At 44.7% G+C, this 25,973-nt stretch overlaps 1 protein-coding gene across 1 annotated transcript in view; it reads right to left on the reverse strand.

Moving 5' to 3' along the window:
* adarb2 (adenosine deaminase RNA specific B2 (inactive)) overlaps positions 1-25,973 on the reverse strand; it is a 321,765-nt gene that overhangs the window by 25,771 nt on the left and 270,021 nt on the right. Inside the window, exon 8 of the mRNA XM_055649994.1 lies at positions 6,053-6,234. Within this exon, the coding sequence (XP_055505969.1) occupies positions 6,053-6,234 (182 nt within the window). The remainder of the gene's footprint in view (positions 1-6,052; positions 6,235-25,973) is intronic.

Genomic DNA, 25,973 nt, shown 5'->3' on the forward strand with positions numbered 1-25,973 from the left:
TTGTTATATGTGTTATATGGTTAACATGCCGATACTTTTATTTAAAATGTCACGTTTTGTCATTTCTACATTTTATCTTCAATTTCCTGAAATTATTCAAGAATCTACCAAATGAAGTAACATAAATTGTCAATGCAGTTCTTAATGCCAGAACAAATAATGTACAAAAGTATATGTTCAGTCAAGCATCATTCAACGTTGGTTTCCCTTGTGCTGTTCCCAATCAACATTAGAAAGCAATGGAGCTTAATATCTCCAGACTGCTTTCAGTGTTTAATTTGGCTTCAGTCCAAATAAATAAATTAAAAAATCAGTAATATACTTATTGAGGGCAGTGGTTAGCTCAGTGGGATCATAAGCTTTGTAAGATTGATTAGTGAGGGTGTCAGGAATTATGGGGAGAAGGCAGGAGAATGGGGTTGAGAGGACAAATATGGATCAGTCAGGATGCATGGCAGAGTAGACTTGATGGGCCGAATGGCCTAATTCTGCTCCTAGCTGCATCTCTGGAGAAAATGGATAGGTAACATTTTGTGTCGGGACCCTTCTTCAGACTGACCCAAAACTGCAGTCTTATCCCTTGCCATGTTTCACAATCCCTTCTGACTGTCCCTTCTGACCTCCCATCTACCTCATTGGAGACCTTCGAACTATCTTTAATCAAACTTTCCCTGGCACTCAGGTAAACTTTACCTATTCCCTTTAGCCTGCATTGTACACTGTGGACAGCGCAATTATAATCATGTATATTCGTTTTGCTGACTGGATAGCAGGCAACAAAAAGACTGTTCACTGTAACTCAGTACATGATTATACATGATTATAATTGTGCTGTCCACAGTGTACAAATTAAACCAAACTAGACTAAACTGTCCGATCTGAACAATTAGCTCTCAGCTGAGTTTCCCTCTGTTTCCATTTCTGTTAATTCCAAGCCCAGCTCTGCTTCCCCTGCATCTCCGATCCCATATCTGTAGCCATCTGAAACGTGTGGATTGGTCTCCCTTAGACCTCTCACCATCTCTTCATTGCAAACTGCTGGCAATATATTAACCAGCTCAACCAGAGAGCAGTGCTGAACTACTATCTGCCACTTAGCTGACCCTCGGACTGTCCTTAATCAGATTTGCTGGCTTTAACTTGAACTAAATGTTATTCCCTTATCATGTAGCTGTACACTGTAAATGCATCAATTGTAATCATGTATTGTCATGTATTCTGCTGACTGGTTAGCACGCACCAAAAAGCTTTTCACTGTACCTCGGTACACGTGACAATAAACTAAACTGACCTCATACCATCTTTTCATTGCTAATTGCTGTCGAGATATTAACGATCTCAATTTTTTGTCATTGCCGCTATTCATTCTAACCTAATGTGGAGAATTCTCCCTATGAAGGATAAATGTAAATGTTTTCATGGAAGCACAAAGATTAAGGGCAGAATTAAGTCATTTGGCCCTTTGCTCCTCTCTCACCTTTCAATACATCCTTGGCTGATCATCTGCTTCACTGTCTGTTTCATCTTCTCCCCATATCCTTGATACCTTTAACATGAAGGAATCTCCTTCTTCAATGTATGTAAGGACATGGACTCCTCTACCTTCTGTAGTTGTAGAATCGCAAACGTTCACCACCCTTGGGTGAAGAAATATCTTTTGACCCTAGTTCTGAATATATCCCCCAAGGCTCAGAATATGGCCTGCATTTAATCCATTAGGAAATCTAGAAGTTTCAATGAAATCCTCAATAGCCCAGAAAATATCGGTGTAACCAACTCAGTCTCTCCTCATGTGTCAGTCGTGCGATTCCAGGAATCAGCCAAGTAAACATTTGCTGCACACCCTCCCAGCAAGAACATCCTTCCTGCATGTAAGGTGTATATAAAACTCCAGACGGAGTCCCGTCAAGGCCATGCGGAGCTGCAACAAGATATCCTTGCTCCTGCACTCAAATCCTCTTGCAATGGAGACCAAACCATTCACCTCCCTAACTGCTAGCTGCCTCTGAACACTTGTGGGAACTGGTGTACAAAGACACCTTGGTCTTGATGCAATCTTCCTTTTCCCAGTGTGTCACCATTTAGATAATAATCTGCCCTTCAGTTTTAGAACTGGCACGGTGGCGCAGCGGTAGAGTTGCTGCCTTACAGCACCAGAGACCCGGGTTTGATCCTGACTATGGGTGCTGTCTGTACGGAGTTTGTACTCTCTCACCGTGACCTGCGTGGGTTTTCTCCGCGATCTCCGGTTTCCTCCCAAACTCCAAAGATGTGCAGGTTTATAGGCTAATTGGTGTTCTGGAGGCAATCAGGATCATGTGCTAATATATGTGGTGTAGCATTACTGCCTCACTGATCCAGGGACCCAGGTTCATTCCTGACCTTGGTTGCCGTCTCAATGGAGTTTGCATTAGTTTAGTCTAGAGATACAGCATGGAAACAGACCTTTCAGTTTATATCGGTATAATTGTAAAGTTGTCCTTGGTGTGTGTGGGACAGGGTGCAAATGTAAAGAGACTTTAGTTTAGTCTCTAAACTAAACCAACGTGGATAACTACATTTCCATTTGCTAATGCAACTTGCTAATGTTAAACTGCATTTGCTCAATCACCCAACTTGTCTAAATTACACTGGAACCTCTTTGCATTCTCCTTACAGCTCACATTTCAGCCCCCTTCTCCCCACCCCACCAGGTGAATTGGCCACTGTAAATTCAGCTGAATTGAGTCTAGTTGAGTGGTAGAATCTGAATGGAGTTAATGGGGACACAGGGAGAATGAAATGAGATTACTGCAGCCAAATCAGTATTAGTATAATACTCATTAGTATAAATGAGTGGTTGCTCCAGACTCTGTGGACCGAAGGGCTTATTTCCACTCTCAGTGACAATATTTAGTTTAGTTTAGTTTAGTTTTGAGATCCAGCGCGGAAACAGGCCCTTCGGCCCACCGAGTCCACGCCGGCCAGCGATCGCCGACACATTAACACCATCACATTAACACTAGGGACAATTTCCAATTTCACCAAGCCAATCAGCCCATAATCCTGTACGTCTTTGGAGTGTGGGAGGAAACTAGAGATCCCGGAGAAAATCCACGCAGGTCATGGGGAGAATGTACAAACTCCATACAGATGGCACTCGTAGTCAGGATTGTACCCGGGTCTCTGGCGCTATGAGACAGCAACTCCGCCACTGCGCCACCGTGCTACCGTTGTTTTGGGCAGCAGACTACACCAGGTCACACTTACAAGACCAGGGGATACAATTTGCTGCTGATCGATGCAAAATCCAGTGACAAAAGTCAGTCAAATCAAATATTCCAAAGAGTTTTGACAACATTTACTGCTAATAAAGCATGCACAGAAACCAAATTAAAATGGAACCACAATTCATTAAATTAATGTACTCCCTGACTGTTTTCCCATTGTTTCAATGCAATATTAGAAAGCCACGATGCTTAATATTGCAAATTGTGTGCTCTACTCAAGTGCCAATGATTCATTCATTTGGCTTCCGTCCAAGTAAGCAATTATCTTTAAAATGCGAATTAAACTTAAATTAAGAACTTAATGACTGACATTTTAAAGATAATAGAGAGATATACGTCGTTCAGCAGCAGAGTGCATGTGTTAGAAAGTAGAGGCATAAAAATGAAACCGCTTTATTTTAATTTTATCATGGGTCAAGGGTGGGGAGCAAAATTGCATGGTCCCTGAAAACAGGAGCAGCAATTGTGATTAACTCCTTCCCATTTAATTATCTAAAACAGAGGAGGCCATTCAGCCCATTGGCTCTAAGCCAGTACAGCAATCCTATCAGTCCCTTTCTCATTCCATTGTTTCCCTGCAGCTCTTATTCATTCCTGTACGCACATCATCTCTTTGTTGTTCCTTTTTTGCCATTTAGGTAGTAGTCTGCAGTGGAGAAAATTAACTGCAGATGCTGGTTTAAATCGAAGATAGACACAAAATGCTGCTGTAATTCAGCGGGACAGGCAGTATCTCTGGAGAGAAGGAATGGGTGACGTTTCGGGTCGAGCCCTTCTTCGGTCTGAAGAAGGGTCTCGACCCGAGACGTCACCCATTCCTTCTCTCCAGAGAAGCTGCCTGTACCGTTGACTTACTCCAGCATTTTGTGTCTATCTTAGTACTCTACAGTGTTCAGTTAATTTCCAAGAATGCCTTAGGAGTGCGAGGGACAAGGTGAGCAGCTCTAGGTCACCCGTGGCTCAGTGGTGCAGTGGCACAGCTGCTTCCTCATAGCGCCGGAGATGCTGGCTACGGTCTCTGTCTGTGCAGAGATTATATGTTCTTCCTGCGACTGCGTGGGCTTTCTTCAGGTACTACGGTTTCCTCCCACATCCCAAAGACATATAGATTTGTAGGTCAATTGGCTTCTGAAAATTGTGCCTAGTTTGCAGGATGCAAAAGTGGGATAATTTAGAATGAGCATACAGGTGATCGATGGTTGGCGTGGAGTCAGTGGGCTGAAGGGCCTGTTTCATTGCTGTATCTCCAAACTAAACTAAATGAAACTAAGCTAAACTAAAAACTAAACTGGTCACAGGAAGAGCGTGCAAACTCCATTGGGACTGCAACCAAGGTCAGGTTTGAATCTGGGTCCCTGGATCGGTGAGGCAGCTAAGTTACATATATTAATACACCATCATGCTTGCCTCCAGAACATCATAGACCTGCTGCTGCTGCTTATTAAGATTTCTGTTTGCATTCAGCAGCAATCAATTTCTTTGTAGGTTGCAGACATCAGTTGGCGTGTATTGCAAAATGCCAAAGGAGCGTTTGTTGTTGTATGTGGCTTAAAACTGACCTGGACCCTGTAAAAGGGAACTACATTGTGTCTGGATGGGTAATGGCAATCATGCAAGAAGTGAAACTGATCTAGAAAACAGTGATGATGGGAGAATTTGGACTCAAACGTTTGTGGGCCACAAACTCTGGGTGTGGAATTGAATTGTGATGGTTACGTTACTAGACTGCCAGTCAGGGGTTTGACCTTAGATTCAGAGTTTAGCTTAGTTGAGATTTTCTAGCCTGGAAACAGGCCCTTCGGCCCACCCAGTCTGTGCTGACCAGTGATCCCTGCACACTACACCAGCCTGCTAACAAATAGATGCCCAGCTGCTTGAAGTTAATGACAGACACATAATGCTGGAGTAACTCAGCGAGCCTGGCAGCATCTCTGGAGAAAAGGAAGAGATGACGCTTTAAGTCGAAACCCTTCTTGAGGTGTCTGAGGAAGGGTTCTGTCCCAAAACATTACCTATTCCTTTTCTCCAGCGATGCTGGCTGACCTGCTGAGTTGCTCTAACATTTTGTGTCCATCTTCGGAAGAAGCCAGCATCTGCAGTTCCTTGATGCTAATAATACTGACAAACGGGTTTGGATCAGAGAAACACAAGAGATTGCAAATGCTGGGATCTTGAGCAAAACACACAGTGCTGGAGGGACTGGGTGGGTCAGGCTGAAGAAGAAGGGTCCCGACCCGAAACGTCCCCTGTCCCATTTCGTCCACAGACTCTGCCCGACCCAATGAGTTCTCCCGGCATTCCTGTGTTTTAGTTTAGTTTAGTTTAGTTTAGAGATACAGCATGGAAACAGGCCCTTCGACCCACTGGGTCCGCGCCGACCAGCGACCCCCGCACATTAACACTATCCTACACCCACCAGGGACTTTTACCAAGCCAATTGACCTACAAACCTGTACGTCTTTGGGATGTGGGAGGAAACCGAAGATCTTGTAGAAAACCCACGCAGGTCACGGGGTGAATGTACAAACTGCATACAAACAGCGCCCGTAATCGGGATCGAACCCGTGTCTCCGGCGCTGGCATTCGCTGTAAGGCAGCAACTCTACCGCTGCTCCACCTGCCACTGCCCTTTTACTCAGGGTTTTGAGTCACTTGTGAGGACAAATTGTTACACTCTGCCTGCGGTGCAGCCGTTACTGAGATTGCTGGTTTGCACCGCAGGTATGGAGCGGTGTGGTGTGGTGTGGTGGTGCGGGTATCCGTATGACTGATCGATCACGTACCACTGAGGAGAGGCTGGTTGCAGCGGTAGGGTGGTGGCAGCTGGTCGATACTGTCCAATCGTCGGCACATTGCCTGGGAAAGGTGGTCGATACGATGTGTGCTCCCCAGCACGATGCTCTGCAGGTAGACGGGTTCGATGAAGTGGCTCAGGAGTGATCCCTGGGTTCCCATGACGTTCCACCTGAAACATAGTTGTAAGCACGAGAGAGTTCACAAACCTCTGCGGAAATGAGTTTATTATCATCACGCATACCAAGGTACGGTGAAAAGCTTTTGTTGCGCCCAACACAGTCAGCGGAAAGACTATACAAGATTACAATCGAGCCATTCAAAGTGTACAGATACATGATCAAGGGAATAACGTTTAGTGCAAGGTAAAGCCAGTAAAGATTGATTAAACATAGTCCGAGGGTCTCCAAATGAGGTGGATGGTAGATCACGACTGCTCCCTAGTATAAGGGCCTGTCCCACGAGCATGCGACCTGCATGTGGCGGGCGCGACCAAACCGGAAGCAGGGGCCGCGCGGAGGTCGAGTGAGTGATGTGAAGTTCGAGCGAAGTCCGCATGCCCGTCGAGGCGGTGCATACGGCGGCGAGGCGGCTGCGGGGCGCCAGGCCGTTGCCGCGCGGAATTTTTGAAACACGATCAGTTTTTCGGAACCCCGTGCGATGTCAGGACCAGCTCCGCACAACTCCATACGGCTCCGGCGATCAAAGTGGGACCGGTCCCGCGAGGCCGTACGACTCAAGCGACCACGTTAGGCCGAGCTTGCCGCATGGAGTCGCATGCTCGTGGGACAGGCCCTTTAGGATGACGCAGTTGTCTGATAACAGCTGGGAAGAAACGCCCCTGACTTGCATCTCCTATGGAATTATTTCTCCATGCTCGGATGTGTTTCTTCCAAACAGGGGCCTCGAGCAGATTGTTCCCAGCTGACCACTTTGCGTGTGGACTTGTAGTTCATCTGGCGCAGCTCGTTTCTTGACCCCTAATTGCCGCTCGCTGCAATGAAGTGATGAATGAGCTGTTGGCTACGAGCAATCTAGTACACACACTTGTTCAAATACACCCGACAAATCTGTGACCAGTGGTGTTAATTGGGTTGGGGAATTAAATAAAAGAGCAGAAAAGCTAAAGATATTACATTTCAAAACCAATCCAATGGGGTGGAGATCAAAAATTTAGAGGCAGCGTCCGAATATCAAATGACATAGCAATTCTCTCTTGTCTGTTGATGGTTTGGATAGATAGAGAAATAGAGGTTGAGAGAGATAAAGGCCATTCGGCCCACCGAGTCCCTGCTGATAATAACCACCCATTATTAACCCGCCACAAATCTAATCCAATTTTATTCTCTCCACATTGTCATCAATTCCCCTCGGAATCCATCACTCACCTACACACTTGGGACGAATCACAGTGGCCAATTAACCTACTAACCCACACGTCTTTGGGATGAGGGGGGAAAACTGGAGCACCCGGAGAAAACCCACGCGGTCACAGGGAAAACATGCAAACTCCACACAGACAGCACCCATGGTCAGGATCACAGCCGGGTCTGGCGCTGTAAGGCAGCAACTCTACTGCTGTGCCACTGTTCCACCCCTAACCCTACCAGAATCTAATCAAACTTGATTCTCTCCATATTGTCATCAATTCCACTTGGATTCAACCCGTCACCTACACACTTGGGACGATTCACATCGGCCAATTAACCTACTAACCCGCACGTCTTTGGGATGAGGGAGGAAACCGGAGCATCCGGAGAAAACCCACGCGGTCACAGGGCAAACGGGTAAACTCCACACGGCATCACCCGAGGCCAGGATTGAACCCGGGTCTCTGGCGCTGTGATTCAGTGGCTGTACAAGCTGTGTCACAGTGCTGCCCAAATCACCAAACATGAAGTAGAAACAGGATTAGACCATGTATTCAAGACATGACATTCAGTAAGGTACTGATGGAGGATCCATCTTAATTTGACTTCTGTAGTCACATTCTTGAATTTCTTTGTACCCCTAAAAATGTATAAATCGCGGCCTTGAGCAGCACAGTGGTGAACATCACAGAGCTGTTGTGTCGCAGCGCCAGAGACAAGGGTTCAATCCTGACCTTGGGAATTGTCAGTGTGGGGTTTGTATGTTCTCCCTGTGACTGTTCTGTTTAGTTTAGTGAAGTATAGCTTAGTTTATTGTCATGTGCACCAAGGTACAGTGGAAAGCTTTTGTTGCGTGCAAACTCGTCAGCGGAAGGACTATACATGATTATAATTGAGGCAATCACAGTGTACAGATACATGATGAAGGGAATAATGTTTTGTGCAAGATAAACTCCAGTAAAGTCGTCTTAAAGATAGTTTGAGGGTCTCCAATGATGTGGATTGTAGCTCAGGACTGCAAGTGTTTCCTCCAGGTGCTCTGGTTTCCTCCCAAAGATGTGCATGTTGGTCAGTTAATTGGCCAATATAAATTTGTGGGTGAATGATAAAACATGAAGGGAGATGATGAGAATGTGGGGAGAATAAAAATTATGATTAATGTTGAATCAGTGTCTATGAGTGGTTGAGGGTTAGCACGGACTCAGAGGGCTGAAAGGCCTGTTTCCATGCTGTACGTCTCTCTGAATAAAGGCAAAGGTTGGAAACTTTGGGAAAGAGGTGATGCTGCACCCAAGGTCAGGTTAAACGTGACATTACCGTCTTGTCGCATCGCTTCTGCTATTACACCCACTTTTAATGTGGAGTTAAAGACAAAGAAATGCTGCAAACACCCAGCAGGTCAAGCAGCATCTGCGGGAAGGGAGATGGTCCATGTTTCCAGATCTGGAACTCTACACCCAGGATGAGAAAAGCAGGGAAAAAAAAAGCAGTTTGGGTTGCAGAGAAGGTGGGGGTGGGGGAATGGGTGAACATTCACTGATAGTGTTAAACACTGTTGCTTAAAAGGATAGGGATTCTGCTTGTACTGCTTACAAACCAACAGGACAAACATCGAATCCTCCAATTTTAGGTAACCTCTAACAACTCCTCCACCCCCACGCCCCACCTTTCGGATCATGTACAGAGCGTTTCTCTGCATTTCCATGCGGCGATCTAAAAGCTTCTGAAATGCCACTATCACATCTACCTCCAACACCACCAATGGCAGCAGTTCCAGGCACCCACCACCCACGTTCCCTGCCCTAGCGGAGGAGTAGAGTGTAAGCGCACAGATTCTTAAAGGTAGCAGGCAACGATAGTTAAGAAGCATGTGGAATACTTTCCTATATTGGTTGATGCAAAAATATAAGATTAGGGAATGATGCTGGAGCCATAGAAAAAACGTACTTGGCCATTCTTTCACCACTGTGCTGAGGTTGGGTCCAAATCACACGACTGCAATACCTCAGTGCCGACCAAGTTTGAATGGAGAAGATGTACAAGTGATTGTAGAATTTTATTTACGAGGGGAGCTTAGGAATCCCGAGCTTGTCCGGAACAAGGAGATGAGGAGGAATTTCTTTAGTCGGAGGATGGTGAATCTGTGGAATTCATTGCCACAGACGGCTGTCGAGGCCAGGTCATTGTGTATTTTTAAGGCAGAAATTGGCAGATACTTGATTAGTACGGGTGTCAAGGGTTATGGGGAGAAGGCAGGAGAATGGGATTGAGAGGGAAAGATAGATCAGCCGCGATGGAATGGCGAAGTAGACTCGATGGTCCCAATGGCCTGATTCTGCTCCTATTGACTTATGAACTTATGAGGTTGTGAGCAGAAGAATATAAATATATGTCTTCAGACTGAAGAAGTCCTGACCTGAAACATCACGTATCCATGTTCTCCAGAGATGCTGCATGACCCACTGAGTTAATCCAGCATTTTGTGTCTATCTTTGATATCAAACTGCGTCTTCAGTTCATTGTTGTTATATTTTAATATAAATATACTCTTTTGTATACAATTATGTGAAGGCCTGGGAAGGTGACTTTTTCCCTCAGTCAATAGATTTGAGATTGAAGAAGAGGGAAGTGGCAGGTTTATGTTTGCACAGTGGAAGTGTGTTTGTAGAATCCACTGCCTGGAAACCTAGTGGCGACTGAATTCCTCAATGCCTTTTAAAAGTGGATGAGCTATTGATCTCCCTTAACCTAAAGTTGTGAGCCGTGAGATGGGATGATTCTGAATGGTTTTTAATCAACTAGCGTAAATGTAATAGCCTTTCTGGTCTCCTTCCGAGCTGAATGCTTCTTTGATAGTGTCACAGTTGGGCGGCATGGTGGCGTAGCTGGTAGAGTTGCTGTCTTACAGCGCCAGGGACCCAGGTTCAATCCTGACTACGGGTGCTCTCTGAATGGAGTTTGTATGTTCTCCCAGTGACTTGCGTGGGTTTTTCCTCTGGGATCTCCGGTTTCCTTCCACACTCCAAAGGAGTAGAGGTTTGTAGGTTAATTGGCAAGGTATAATTATAAAATTGTCCCTGGTGTGTGTAGAATATCGTTAGTGTGCGGGGATCGCTGGCTCACGCGGACTCGGTGGGCCATCAGGCCGGTATCCGTGCTGTATCTCTAAACTAAACTAAACTAAGATCAGACCAGGTCACTTTAGGGCTGCTGATATGCAATTCTGCGCATCAATTAGTTAATCTGAGAGTGCAATGACAATATTTACAGATGCCGTAATTTTACATCCAGATATTGATGATAGAATTCGAATTCTCAAACCTCAAAAAAAAATAATGTTCCAGAAAATGGAACATAGAACAGTACTACAGGAACAGGCCCGAGCCCACAATATCTAATCTGAACATAATGCCACGATAATTTAATCTCATCTGCCTGCATGTGATCCATATCACTCCATTCCTTGCAAATTGAAGATAGACACAAAATGCTGGAGTACTCAGCGGGACCGGCAGCGTCTCTGGAGAGAAGGATTGGATGACGTTTCGGGTCAAGACCCTTCTTTCAGACTGAAGAAGGGTCTTGACACGAAACGTCACCCATTGCTTCTCTGCAGAGATGCTGCCGGTCCCGCTGTGTTACTCCTGCATTTTGTGTCCATCGTCAAATGACATCACGCGCTCCAGGTGGCTGTGCGTACGCATGAAATCACGTACAACCTTCGGGGGACCGTCGCGGCTCAACGCGACCACGAGGTTGCGGAATTTGTGTGCCTAGGACACGTAAGTGGGACAGGCCCTTTAAGGAGCGCAACATGACTTACTGATTCTTATACTCCATGCACAGTTCTCTGAATTCTTATTCTGAATCTCTGGATTATCAGTACAGGAACACCACCATTGCACTGTTGAGATTGGTGCGAAGACCCTTCCATTCTGAATGAACTTGTACATAATCTAATGGAAGTAAAATAAACCTGTGCCGGCAGCCATCACTGTGAGCATTAACAATTCATATAGCTGTCTAAGTGTCTGTGTACATTGAGTTCATTTTCTTTCAAACAGTGTGGGAACATCACTATTGCTACTTGTGTAGAGATAAACATCACAATAAATTGTTAATATCTTTTGATGAACCCAATGTTATATCGCTGAAATAATTTGCAATATTTCAGTGAAGCCATAACATACAAGCAGATTATAAATGCAATAACATTGTGCAACATGGGTTATTAATTTTTAATAAACATTAGCTATGAAACATTTATAAATGTGCTGCCATCAATTGTTATGAGATTACATTTTGTGCCAGATTTCCAATAATAATCTTTACATTTGTTTAAATAGAGCTGTAATATGTCCCTTGGGTCAAAAATAGCTCAAGATACATTAATTCTCATCTTTACAACTACAGAAGCAGGTGGTCCTTTTATAGAAACTATCTGCAGACATCCCAAGACGCATTACGACTGAGGTTAGATGAGGTTAGTTAGAGAGTCACAGTTTCATGTCCCGCAGAAACAGCCCTTCGGCTCAACCCCTCATTAGAACCATAGAAACATAGACAATTGGTGCAGGAGTAGGCCTTTCGGCCCTTTGAGCCGGCACCACCATTCAATATGATCATGGCTGATCACCCAGAATCGGTATCTTTTTCCCCATATCCCTTGATTTTGTTAGCCCTAAGCGCTAAATCTAACTCTCGCTTGCATACAACCAGTGGATTGGCATCCACTGCCTTCTGCGGCAGAGAATTCCACAGATTCACAACTATCTGGGTGAAAACGATTTTCCTCATCTCAGTCCCAAATGGTCTACCCCTTATTCTTAAACTGTGACCCCCTGGTTCTGGACTCCCACAACATTGGGAACATTTTTTCCTGCATCTAGCCTGTCCAATCCCTTAAGAATTGTATATGTTTCTATAAGATGCCCTCTCATTCTTCTAAATTCCATTGAATGCAAGCCCAGTCGCTCAATTCATTATGCTGACCAAGATGCCCATCTAAGTTAGTCCCATTTGCTCTTATCCCTCAAAACCTGTCCAAACATCATTTAAACCTTGTTACTGTACCTGCTTCAACCACTTTCACTGACAACTCGTTTTATATACCCGCCGCCTTCGTTGTAAAAAGGTTGCCCCTTGCGTGCCTTTTAAATCTTTCCCCTCTAATCCTAAATCTATGCCCTCTAGTTCTTCTTTCCCCAACCCTGGGAAGAAAAGACGGCATGCATTAATTTATCTATATTACTCATGGCTTTATGCACCTCTATAAGTTAACCCCTCAGCCTTCTATGCTCCAAGAAATAAAATCCTAGCCTGCCCAACCTATCTGTATAACTCATGCACTCGAGTCTTGGCAACACTCTCGGCAAATGTTCTCTGCGCTCTTTCCAGATATATGACATAGTTCGCGAAGCAGGGTGAGCAAAACATAACTTCACAACTCCTGTACTCATGCCCTGACTAATGAAGGCCAGTGTGCCAAACACCATCTTTACCACAGATAGACACAAAATACAGGAGTAACTCAGTTTGACAGGCTGCATCGAGAAGGAATTCCTTCTCTCCAGACAAGCTGCCTGTCCTGCTGAGTTACTCCAGCATTTTGTGTCTATCTTTGGTCTGCAATTCCTTCTCTACCATCCTGCTAATTATCTGTGACACCACTTTTAGGGAACAATGCACTTGTAATTCGAGATCCCACTGTTCTCCCCAGAGTCCTACCATTCACCATAAAACCTACTCTGGTTTGACTTTGCAAAATGCAACTCTTCGCATGTATCCAAAATTAATATTATTTGCATTTCCAAAGCCTACACCCACTGTACTTTTTTATACGCTTTTTGACTGCCAATGACACCATCAATTTTAGTGAAACCTGCAAAATTACTCACCGTGCTCTGTACATTCTCATCAAAATCATTTATATAAATGATGAACAGATTATAGATTTTATAAGTACATAGAAACATAGAAATTAGGTGCAGGAGTAGGCCATTCGGCCCTTCGAGCCTGCACCGCCATTCAATATGATCATGGCTGATCATCCAACTCAGTATCCCGTACCTGCCTTCTCTCCATACCCTCTGATCCCCTCAGCCACAAGGGCCACATCTAACTCCCTCTTAAATATAGCCAATGAACTGGCCTCGACTACACTCTGCAGCAGAGAGTTCCAGAGATTCACCACTCTCTGTGTGAAAAAAGTTCTTCTCATCTCGGTTTTAAAGGATTTCCCCCTTATCCTTAAACTGTGACCCCTTGTCCTGGACTTCCCCAACATCGGGAGCAATCTTCCTGCATCTGGCCTGTCCAACCCCTTAAGAATTGTGTAAGTTTCTATAAGATCCCCTCTCAATCTCCTAAATTCTAGAGAGTATAAACCAAGTCTATCCAGTCTTTCTTCATAAGACAGTCCTGACATCCCAGGAATCAGTCTGGTACATAAAGGGAAAAAGGGTAACCAGAGAGTGAGTGAAACCCCTCAAGAATCAAGGCGGTCAACTCTGTGCGGAGCCACAGGGGATGAGCAAAGTCCTCAACTAGTATTTCTCCTCTGTTTTTATTGCGGAGAAAGATAGGAGGACGGAGGGACTTAGGGTAGTCACTGGAAGTGTCTTGAGAGCAGTCAGCATTACGGTCACCTGATGTGTATGAAGGTAGACTAATCTCCCTGGCCTGATCAGATGTATCTGACGACACTGTGGCAAGCTAGAGAGGAAATTGCAGGAGCCCTGGCTGAAATTTACGAGTTGTCATTAAATACAGACGAGGTGCTGGAAGACTGGAGGGCGGCAAATGTTGTGCCTCTATTCAAGAAAGGCTGCAGGGTAAAGGCTGGAAACTACAGGCCAGTGAGCTTAACTAATGTGGTTGGAAGGTTACTGGAGAGTATTCTGAGGGATAGGATATACATGCATTTTGATGGACAAGGGCTGATTAGGGGTGGTTTCATACATTGGAGGTTGTAACTCACGAATCTGATGATGTGACCAAAAAGGGCGATGAAGGCAGAGCTGTAGCTGTTGTATACATGGATTTCAGTAAAGCATTCGACAAGGTTCTGCATGATAGGCTGCTCTGCAAGATTATATCCCATGGTATTCAAGCTGAATGGATAGCAAATTGGAAGGCAGCTGAGGATGATGCTGCAAGGTTGCTTTTCAGACTGGAGGCTTGTGACTCTGCATTTTGGGAGCACTGACATGGGCAGGACCTGCACAGTGAAAGGTAGGGCTCTGGGGCGTGTTGTAGAGCAGAGCGATCTATGAGTACAGGTTCATAGTTTGTTGAAAGTGGCATCACAGGTAGATAGGGTGGTCAAAAAGGCTTTGGCCTTCAACACTCAGAGTAATGAGTATACAGTATGAATATTGATTTCTCTAATTTCAAGTAACCCTTGCTCTCCCTCTCTCTCTGTCCCTCCCCCTCATCCTAGTTCTCCGACTAGTTCTACTGTCCTCCTGATATGCAATATTAAATATTAAATATTACTGATTGAATGCCGCATTGTCACCTTTCCCTCAGCTAACAATGGACCATTCTACATTGCCTTAGCACCATCTGCCATTTTCACATCTTACCCTTCCATATCTCTAGACTCCCTCTCTCCTGATTCTCAGTCTGAAGAAGGGTCTCGTACTGAAACGTTACCCATTCCTTCACTCCAGAGACGTTGCCTGTCCCGCTGAGTTACTCCAGCATTTTGTGTCTATCCATTGAGTATAGGAGTTGGAAGGTCATGTTACAGTTGTATAAGACGTTGGTGAGGCCGCATTTAGAGTATTGTGTTCAGTTTTGGGCACCATGTTAAAGGAAAGATGGTGTCAAGCTGGAAAGGGTGCAGAGAAGATTTATTACGATGTTGCCAGGATTTGTGGGCCTGAGCTATAGGGAGAGGTTGAGCAGTCTTGGACTATTCCTTGGAGTGCAGGAGAATGGGGTTTACAGAGGCACTAAATCATGAGAGGAATAGATCGGGTCAACGCAGAGTCTCTGGCACAGAGTTGAGGAATCAAGAACCAGAGGACATTGGTTTAAGGTGAGGGGGAAATATTCAATAGGAACCTGTGGGGTAATTTCTTCACACAAAGAGTAGTGGGTGTTTGGAAAGAGTTGCCAGAGGAGGTAGTTGAGGCAGGTAATATTGCAATGTTTAAGAAACATTTAGATAGATTCATGGATAGGATAAGGTTTAGACTGACATGGGCCAAATGAAGGGACATGTTGGTCGGTATGGGCAAGTTGGGCTGAAGGGCCTGTTTCCATGCTGTAAGACTCTATGACTGCCTCCTGCCTCTTGGCATGAGGTTCACAGTGTGGACCTGGTAACTATCTCCAGCACCTCATTGATGCCACACACACTAATGAGTTCCCAAAGCATATTAAATCAGTGGCTAAACATTATGTACCTAATTTTTTACATCATTGTTCTTTTCATTAATTAACGTTTCTCCATCGTTAGTGCAATTATTGCAGCTGCCTTGCCGCTGTACATGTCCTTTCATGATTAATAAGTAGTCATTATATTTAGCTTCCTGAATCAGTCAATTAACAGAGAATACTTTGTGATAATTACAGACTGTTAAAGGCAATGTTCTGTACCTGGAGAGCAATGTGTTTTTTGGAACTGGCGACACAAATCACCATAAAATAAAGCTCCTGCAGTAATTTTCTCAAACAGAACAATTCACTCCACACATTAACTCAGCAGCAGAATCAATACTGTGAATTAGAAACATCTTTTAATATCATGCAAGAAAAAGCAACCATCTGGTATTAGTGACTGAGGGAGGTAGCTGTCTGCCGGTGTGGGTCGTTAAGGTAACATTTTCATCTACTTAAATACCCGTCTGAAAGCTCGCATCAAATTGAAGATGATATTCATACAGAAACAATTAGTCCATTTTACTGCCTCTGGGAAATGCTTGCTGCACTCTGGCAAGATGATTTGCATAATTGTACTTTAATCCATGATAGACTTGTATTTAATCCCAAATAAATGTGAGAGTCAATAGCTCCAGTGAAAGAAGAGTTCATTTTACGTGGATAGACGCAAAATGCTGGAATAACTCAGCGGGGACAGGCAGCCGTTTCTGGGGAGAAGGCATGGGGGACGTTTCGGGTCGAGACCCTTCTTCAGACCGGAAGTTGGGGAAAAGGGGAAGGAGAGTTATAGATGGTACCTAGGAGAAAGCATTCTCTCCTCCTCTCACCGTTAAAAAAGATCTATCTCGGTTACAATACAGTTTTAAATAAACGACAACAGCTAAAACCTAAAGAAATTACGTTCAACAGCTGTAGCGATTAATTTTCAGTCCCAGAGAGGTTAACTGGCGGTAACTAACACTTACCCCATTGCTAACAGGTCACGTAAGGGTTGTAATGACTGACTTAACTTTCTGTGGTGAGTTTATTCACAGGTACAGAGTGAGATGGGGGTGTGCACAATGCATTTCAATTCGATCTCTTTTGGAAGGGTCTCGTGTGCATCAGACGAGAGATATAGACGATGATGTAGAGAGAATGTGAAGGAGGGAGTTGTATTTGTTCAACCAGAGCTTCAAGATAAACAGATTTCTCTTGTAGATACAAGGAAGTACAGATGCTGAAATATTGAAGTAAATCTGTGAGATTGTGGCCCGATGCTCATCTGTGGGACATGGTCTAAGGATATGTAGGAGGAAATGTGTAGGAAGGAACTGCAAATGCTGGTTTAAATCAGAGATAGACACAAAAAGCTGGAGTAACTCAGCGGGACAGGCAGCATCTCTGGAAAGAAGGAATGAGTGACATTTCACTTCAAGACCCTTCTTCAGACTAGTTACGGAAAAGAGGGAATGCGAAGTTTTGCTTGGGCAGTTTACAGCCCAGTCGTATGAATATTCTCTCCATCCTCCCCCACTCAAGTCTCACCAGCTTCTCGTTTTCACCCAACAAACAGCTAACAATGGCCTGGTTCCTTTATCATTGTTACTTTTTTTGCATATCTTTCATTCATCGTTCTTTATCTCTCTACATCATCGCCTATATCTCTCGTTTCTCTTTTCCCTAGCTAGTCTGAAGAACGGTCTCAACCCGAAACGACACCCATTCCTTCTCTCCAGAGATGTTGCCTGTCCCTCTGAATTACTCCAGCTTTTTGTGTCTATCTTCTGCTGGAATATTGAGCTGAAAAGGGCTCAGTGGATCAGGCAGTACCTGGGGAATGAATAGATAGTTGACATTTCGGGTCGGGACCCTTCTTCAGACCTGATTGGAGTAGTGGGGGGAGAAAGCTGATAAAGAAAGGTGGGGGTGGGGCCAAGCCTGGCACGTGATAGATAGACACAGAGTGCTGGAGTAACTCAAGGGGCCATGCAGCATCTCTGGAGAAAAAGGACGGGTGACGTTTCGGGTCAAAACCCTTCTTCAATGATAGATAGAAACAAGTGAGAGAGAGGGTTGGTTGGCAGATGGGTGACAAAGGCTAGAGGTGAAAATAAGATTGATTTTGTATTTTGCTGGGAGAGTCCATAACACCACCCACACATCCCCATGGTGAATGTACAGGATTTATCATTGCTCATTGTACTCTATGGGCAGCTCCATCCCGGTCTAACACTCGGGCATCACACTTCCCCACTTAGCTTTCGAAGTTTTGTACGTTATTGGGAAACTGCAGTGCAGAGAACTTGCCGTGGTTTGTACATGTAACTAAACACAACCAGTTTCACTTTCATTGTACCTGTAGGTGAATTGACGACATAGGTTTAAGGTGAAGGGGAAAAGAATCTGAGGGGTAACATTTTCACACAAAGGGTGGTGGATGTATGGAGCAAGCTGCCAGAGGAGGAAGTTGAGGCAGGGACTATCCTAACATTAAATGGCCTGTCCCACTGGCGTCATTTGTGGAAGTGTTCTTGAGGGCCCTGCTTCTTTTGGAAGCCATTTGCCATGTTGTTCGTACTTAGTCCGATCTCCATGGCAAGGATTTTCCTAGTGAAAATCAAAGATACTAAGGTGAAAACTTTTCAAAACTAACGCGGGCTTTATACCCGGATGGACACGTGGTGCTGCGCTTAAATGACGCACAAATGGCGCGCCGACGGCGTACGGGTGGCGCATGGTTACGGACGTTGACGCATAATAAATTAGCATAGGCAATGTTCGTGCATCACCGTGCATCACTACGCACCACACATACGCCATCAGTACGTCAGCGTGCGCAAGGGATACGTCACACAGGTGGCACGCGAGGATTTTGAGCCTCACAAAATCCTGGGGTGCCGCACGTTACCGTGCATCACTGCATACGCCACCACGCCTCACCACGCACCATGCGCGCGTCATGACGCGCCAACCAATTTTTAGGATGTTGCGTAAATATCGCCCAAATGGGACAGGCCCTTTAAGAAGCAGAGACAAGTACATCGATAGGACAGGTTCTTAGGGATATGGACCAAATGCTGGCGAGTGGGACTTGTGTAGATGGGACAGTTTGGCCGGTGTGGGCAAGTTGGGCCGAAGGGCCTGTTTCCAGACTGTATCACTCTTTGACTCTGTAGCTGAGAGTAGTTGTGCAGACTGACAATGAGGGACCATGCTTCAGAAGCGTGGAAAGGCATATGTCTTTTGCAATGCATTACACTCCTAAAGTAATGCCCAATTGGTGCCTTATGTTTCATGCCATAAACCCACTGTATTTAAAAATCATTGCGCCCCTCTTCCACTGCAACACTGCTGCACAATCTGCAATGATAAAAAGAGGATTCAATGATGCTAGAAAAGTGTTTGGAAAATCTCTCTCTCTCTCCCTCTTCCTCTCCTTCTCTCTCTCTCTCTCTCTCTCTCCTTTTTAATCGGACTTGGCTGTGGCTGGGAGAGGAATTGACCTTAAAGGGGACGTATTGTCACTCTATCCAAATGTCTTTTGATGCACATGTGCCCAGCACATCTTCTAGCATGGCTTAATGGCACCAAGTGTTGCACCAAGTGTTTTATCAAAGGGTCGATGGCTGAAAGGGTCAAGAGATTCAAATTCCTGGGCGTGCACATCTCTGAAGATCTTTCCTGGTCCGAGAACACTAATGCAATTATCAAGAAAGCTCATCAGCGCCTCTACTTCCTGAGAAGATTACGGAGAGTTGGTTTGTCAAGGAAGACTCTCTCTAACTTCTACAGGTACACAGTTGAGAGCATGCTAACCGGTTGCATCGTGGCTTAGTTCGGCAATTTGAGCGCCCTGGAGAGGAAAAGACTACAAAAAGTAGTAAACACTGCCCAGTCCATCATCGGCTCTGACCTTCCTTCCATCGAGGGGATCTATCGCAGTCGTTGCCTCAAAAAGGCTGACAGTATCATCAAGGACCCACACCATCCTGGCCACACAGTTATCTCCCTGCTACCTTCAGGTAGAAGGTACAGGAGCCTGAAGACTGCAACAACCAGGTTCAGGAATAGCTACTTCCCCACAGCCATCAGGCTATTAAACCTGGCTCGGACAAAACTCTGATTATTAATAACCCATTATCTGTTATTTGCATTTTATCAGTTTATTTATTCATGTGTGTATATATTTATATCATGGTATATGGACACACTGATCTGTTTTGTAGTAAATGCCTACTGTATTCTGTGTGCTGAAGCAAAGCAAGAATTTCATTGGCCTATCAGGGACACATGACAATAAACTCACTTGAAGTTGAACTTGAACTGAAGTGTTTGGTGTGAGTACTTCAACCGATATATAAGGAGACCAGTAAGACATCGTTAATGTTTGCCTCTGGAATCAAGGACAATTCACTGCTGTACACGATTTCACTGAGTACACGATTTCCAGAGTGCCTTGTCTTTTTTTATTTAGTCAATGACTTTTCATGTCCAATTGACAGCATTGTGCACTTCATACTTTGGACGCTCCTCATATTCTGTGGCAGTACTTGAGGTGAGGGACGAGAGCACTGGAGAGCACAAAGCACTTTGAGTTTTTCTTTCAGCTTCAAGTATATTTGGTATAATGCGAGTTTATGGTTCCTCTGCACCACTCCAAGTGCACCTGTCAATCCCTCACTGGTCTCTGTAGAGCGCCAATTATAGTTTCACTCCGACACTTCAATTGCTGACATTACCTTCCCTCACCGTTGCCAATTTGCTGAACATTCTTTTTCTTACAGCCAGCTTTATGTGGCAGTAAGAACTTGGTTAAGATCTGTCAGAATCACCACTTTGAGGACCTTCAAGCCACCAAATGGTGGAAATGTCCATCACAATCAACTTGGTTCGAATTTTAAAAACCTATTGCTGAAACAAAGCCATGCCCGTGGAATTAACGGTGGCAGCCAGAGTAACTGGTAAATGGCCCATTCTTTGCAAAGTGAACCCAAAATGTCACACACGTGACGTTGTTGAGAGTACGAGGTAAAATAGGACCTATTTGACCTCGTACTCTCAACAAACATTGTCAGCATTACACATAAAAACTTGATAAACCGAAAAAAAAAATATGAATCGTATATGTAGTACGAAACAATATACCTGTAATGCATTCAGAACCTTCATTAGTCTCCTCAGGAAGGGGAGACGCTGGTGAGCCTTCTTGACCAGTGTTGAGGTATTGTGGGTCCAAGAGAGGTCATCGGAGAAACATCTCCGATGACCTCTCTTGGACCCACAATACCTCAACCCCCAGAATCCAGAAGCTGGAGACACGTTCCACCTCCGTCCCGTTAATGTGGATGGGGGTGTGCGTGCCGCCCCTAGACTTCCTGAAGCCTACAATGAGCTCCTTGGTCTTCTTGGAGTTAAGGGCCAGGTTGTTGTGAGCGCACCATGCTGCTAGGAGCTGGACCTCCTCCCTATAGGCCGACTCATCGTTGTTGCTGATGAGGCCAATCACCGTTGTATCATCTGCATACTTGATGATGGTGTTAGTGCCATGTACAGGTGTGCAGTCGTAGGTGAAGAGGGAGTAGAGGAGGGGGCTCAGCACACAGCCCTGTGGAACACCGGTGTTCAGGGTGAGGGTTGAAGAGGTGTGCTTGTTACAGCCTTACAGACTGGGGTCTGTTGGTTAGAAAGTCCAAAATCCAGTTGCAGAGGGAGGGGTCGATGCCCAGGTTACCGAGTTTGGTGATCAGTTTTGATGGAATAATGGTGTTGAATGCTGAGCTGTAATCGATGAACAGCATTCTAACGTAAGTGTCTCTGTTGTCAAGGTGGGACAGGGCGGATTGAAGTGTTGTTGAGATGGCATCCTCCGTACTCCTGTTCTTGTGGTAGGCGAACTGATAGGGGTCCAGTGTGGGAGGTAGGCAGCCTTTGAGGTGTGCCAGGACCAGCCTCTCGAAGCACTTGATGAGTAAGTGCAACTGGGCGGAAGTCTTTGAGGCTCGCCGCAGTGGAGTGTTTCTATAAGATCCCCCCTCATCCTTCTAAACTCCAGTGAATGCAAGCCTAGTCTTTTCAATCTTTCCTCATATGACAGTCCCGCCATCCCAGGGATCAATCTCGTGAACCTACGCTGCACTGCCTCAATCACTGTGATGAATCAAAGTATAGGAGTGAGATCGATCGACTGATCAAATGGTGCCAGCACAACAATCTGGCTCTCAATTACACTAAGATCAAGGAACTGATTGTGGACTTTGGAAGAGGAAGGACGAGGACCCATAAACCTGTCTGTATCAACAGGATGAAGGTGGAGTCAAAAACGTCAAATACCTGGGCGTGCATATTTCTGAAGATCTTTCCTGGACCCAGCACACTATAAAGACAGCCCATCAACGCCTCTACTTCCTCAGAATATTACGGCGATTTGGTTTGTCAGAGAGGATTCTCTTGAACTTCTACAGGTGTAAAGTAGAGAGCACATTGACTGGTTGCATCACGGCCTGGTTCGGCAACTTGAATGCCCGGGGGTGAATAAAACTGGAAAAAGTTGTGAACACTGCCCAGTCTGTCACCAGCTCTGACCTCCCCACCATCAAAGAGACTTACCGGAGTCACTGCCTCTAAAAGGCAGTCAGCAACATCAGAGACCCACACCACCCTATCCACACACTCATTTAACCCCTGCCATTGGGAAGAAGGTACAGGAGCCTGAAAACTGTAACGTCCAGGTTCAGGAACAGCCTCTTTTTTTCAGCCATTCGACTATTAAACACTACAACCTCAAATAAACTCGGAATTACATAGACTATTATTGCACATTATTGTTTTTTTGTGTGTGTACTAATGTGTGTGTGTATATATATATACACACACTAAACATTTTTTTTCTCATTTATCATATTGTTTACAGTGTACTATGTTTAGATATTCTGTTGTGCTGCTGCAAGTAAGAACTTAATGGGACAGGCTATCTGGGACATATAACAATAAAACACTCTTGACTCCTACAAGCCTTTCTTCCTGAAAACTTTGAGACTTAACGAATAATTCAAATCTATTTTTAGTTTAGTTTAGTTTAGAGACACAGGCAGAAATAGGCTGATTCTGCACCAACCAGCGATCCCCGCATACATACACACTATCCGACACACCCCAGGGGCAATTTTACACATACATCAAGCCAATTAACCTAGAAACCTGTACGCCTTTGGGGTGTGGGAGAAACCGAAGATCTCAGAGAAACCCCACGCAGGTCACGGGGCAAATGTACAAACTCCGTACAGACAAGCACCCGTAGTCAGGATCAAACCTGGGTCTCTGGCGCTGTAAGACAGAACTCTACAGCTGCGCCACCATGCTGCGCATAATAAATAAAATCTCTGCGCAAAAATGCTCTTCTGTGAGAATTGTCGATCATTCTCACTGATAAATGCATTAAGTTTCACTTCTTGTACACACGTCTGGCAGATGCTGATGGACAAATTCTGCCAATCTCTCCCTGGACAATTATGCCATCTGTGCCCTGCAAAAGGTTTGGTTAGTGCGAATGGCTGACTGAGACTGGAATTCAACAGCAAATGAACATAAAGCGGCAGAAACAAATATTTGTGACTATGTTTTTCACACAAAGGGTGGTGGGTGTATGGAACAAGCTGCCAGAAGAGGTAGTTGAGGCTGGGACTATCCCAGCATTTAAGAAACAGTTAGACAGGTACATGGATAGGACAGTGTTTAAGAAGGAACTGCAGATGCTGGAGAATCGAACGTTAAGAAGGGTTTCGGCCCGAAACATTGCCTATTTCCTTCGCTCCATAGATGCTGCTGCACCCGCTGAGTTTCTCCAGCTTTTTTGTGTAACATGGATAGGACAGGTTTGAATGGATATGGACCAAACACGGGCAGGTGGGACTAGTGTAGCTGGGACATGTTGGCCAGTGTGGGCAAGTTGGGCCGAAGGGCCTGTTTCCACGCTGTATCACTATGACTTCCTAGTTTTTCCTGGCACGGGATTATTTTCTCCATATCACTCTTGTCTACATATAGATCAGTAGTACAATAGCTATCAGAATGTTTCTTCTATTACAAGATCCCGGTTTTCATATTAATAAGCAACTGCATCCAGAAGTTAGTGTGTTTTTGGATGGCGTTGTTGTATTGATTGTGCTGGTGGGATTGCGAGGCTCCTGATCCATCTTGAGTTTGTTAAAGCTCCTTTAATAAAGAAACTTTATTAGAGGACCAGGATATTGGTATCGGTTTAATATCATCACATGTACCGAGATACAACGAAAACCCAAGTCGTTGAGAATTGCCTCTTTGAACTTCTGATTCAATTCAGACTATTGTAAATAGTGTTGTAATATTCTATACAGATCCTGGGCTGGAACGACACATAGAGCAGCATTCAGATGCTGCTTTGTTATGCTTCTTGGAAACTGAAGTGCTACATGTACAATATGATTCCTTTGAAATACAGTGGATGATATTAACAATAGCACAATGTTTGCAACATTCCATCAGAGCCAAGCATTGGCCCAAGATCTAAAAAACAATCAGTCCTGAAGTACGGCTACAATGATTTATCCCTTTTCCCCTTCCCATAGATTATTTCTAACTCACAGTGTGATTCAATTCGATAAATACTAGGTTACAGTTCTACCTACCCTTCTATATTCTGTAACGTGTACTGAGGGTCAGAGCGATTGACCAAGTGGACAATCATAAATACATTTGAAAGTGACAGCAGTATGGGTAAAAATACCTCATGAAATCAATTGAATTATTCGAGATGGTAATTAATTCAGTGGATAAAAGTGCACAGATATTCTTTAAGTGTAGTATGGTTTTCAATGACATTCATGGATACACTGATACATGGGCCCTTTGAACCTGCTCCACATTCAATATAATCATTGCTAATCCTCTATATTGGCACCATATCCCGTTCATTCCACATACCCCTTGCTGCCTTTTGTTCAAAATGTTCATAAGTGATAGTAGAATTAGGCCATTCGGCCCATTAAGTCTTCGTCATTCGATCATGGCTGATCTATTTTCTCTCTCAACCCCATTTTCCTGCCTTCTCCCTGTATCCTTTGTCACCCTTACTAATCAAGAACCTAGCAATCTCTACTTTAAAATTCCCCAATGACGGCCTCCACTGCTGTCTATGGCAACGAATTCCACAAGTTCGCCACCCTCTTGCTAAACAAATTCCCCCTCATCTCCTTTCTAAAGGCACATCCTTTTATTCTGAGGCTGTGGCCTCTGGTCCTAGACTCCCCCTCTCTCACTAGCGGAAACATCCTTTCCACATGCACTCTATCCTTTCTAAAGGTGCATCCTTTAATTCTGAGGCTGTGCCCTCTATTTTGTGTCAAGAAATCTGTTTGTTTTTTACAACTTGTCCCCATCTGAGGATGTAACTAGGAAAATGGATAAGGGAGGGCCAGTGGATGTTGTGTACCTGGACTTTCAGAAAGCCTTTGATAAGGTCCCGTGTAAGGGATTAGTGGGAAAAAGTAGAGCACATGGTATTGGGGGTAGTGTACTGACACAGAGAAAAAATTGTTTGGCAGACAGGAAACAAAGAGTAGGGATTAATGGGTCCCTTTCAGAATGGCAGGCAGTGACTAGTGGGGTAGCGCAAGGCTCGGTGCTGGAACCGCAGTTATCTACAACATACATTAATGATTTAGATGAAGGGATTAAAAGTAACATTAGCAAATTTGCAGATGACACAATGCTGGGTGGCAGTGTGAACTGTGAGGAGGATGATATGGGATGCAGGGTGCCAGGTTGGGTGAGTGGGCAGGTGCATGGCAGATGCAGATTAATGTGGATACATGTGAGGTTATCTACTTTGGTAGCAAGAACAGGAAGGCAGATTATTATCTGAATGGTGTCAAATTAGGAAAAGGGGAAGTACAATGGGATCTGGGGGTCCTTGTTCATCAATCACTGAAAGTAAGCATGCAGGTACAGCAGGCAGTGAAGAAAGCAAATGGCATGTTGGCCTTCATAACAAGTGGAGTTGAGTATAGGAGCAAATAGGTCCTTCTGCAGTTGTACAGGGCCCTGGTGAGACCACACCTGGAGTATTGTGTGCAGTTTTGGTCTCTAAATTTCCCACCGGATCACCTACAAAATCCTGATCCTCACCTACAAA

Source organism: Leucoraja erinacea, chromosome 2 (assembly GCF_028641065.1).
Source record: "Leucoraja erinacea ecotype New England chromosome 2, Leri_hhj_1, whole genome shotgun sequence".
In the NCBI taxonomy this organism is placed as follows: Eukaryota; Metazoa; Chordata; class Chondrichthyes; order Rajiformes; family Rajidae; genus Leucoraja; species Leucoraja erinaceus.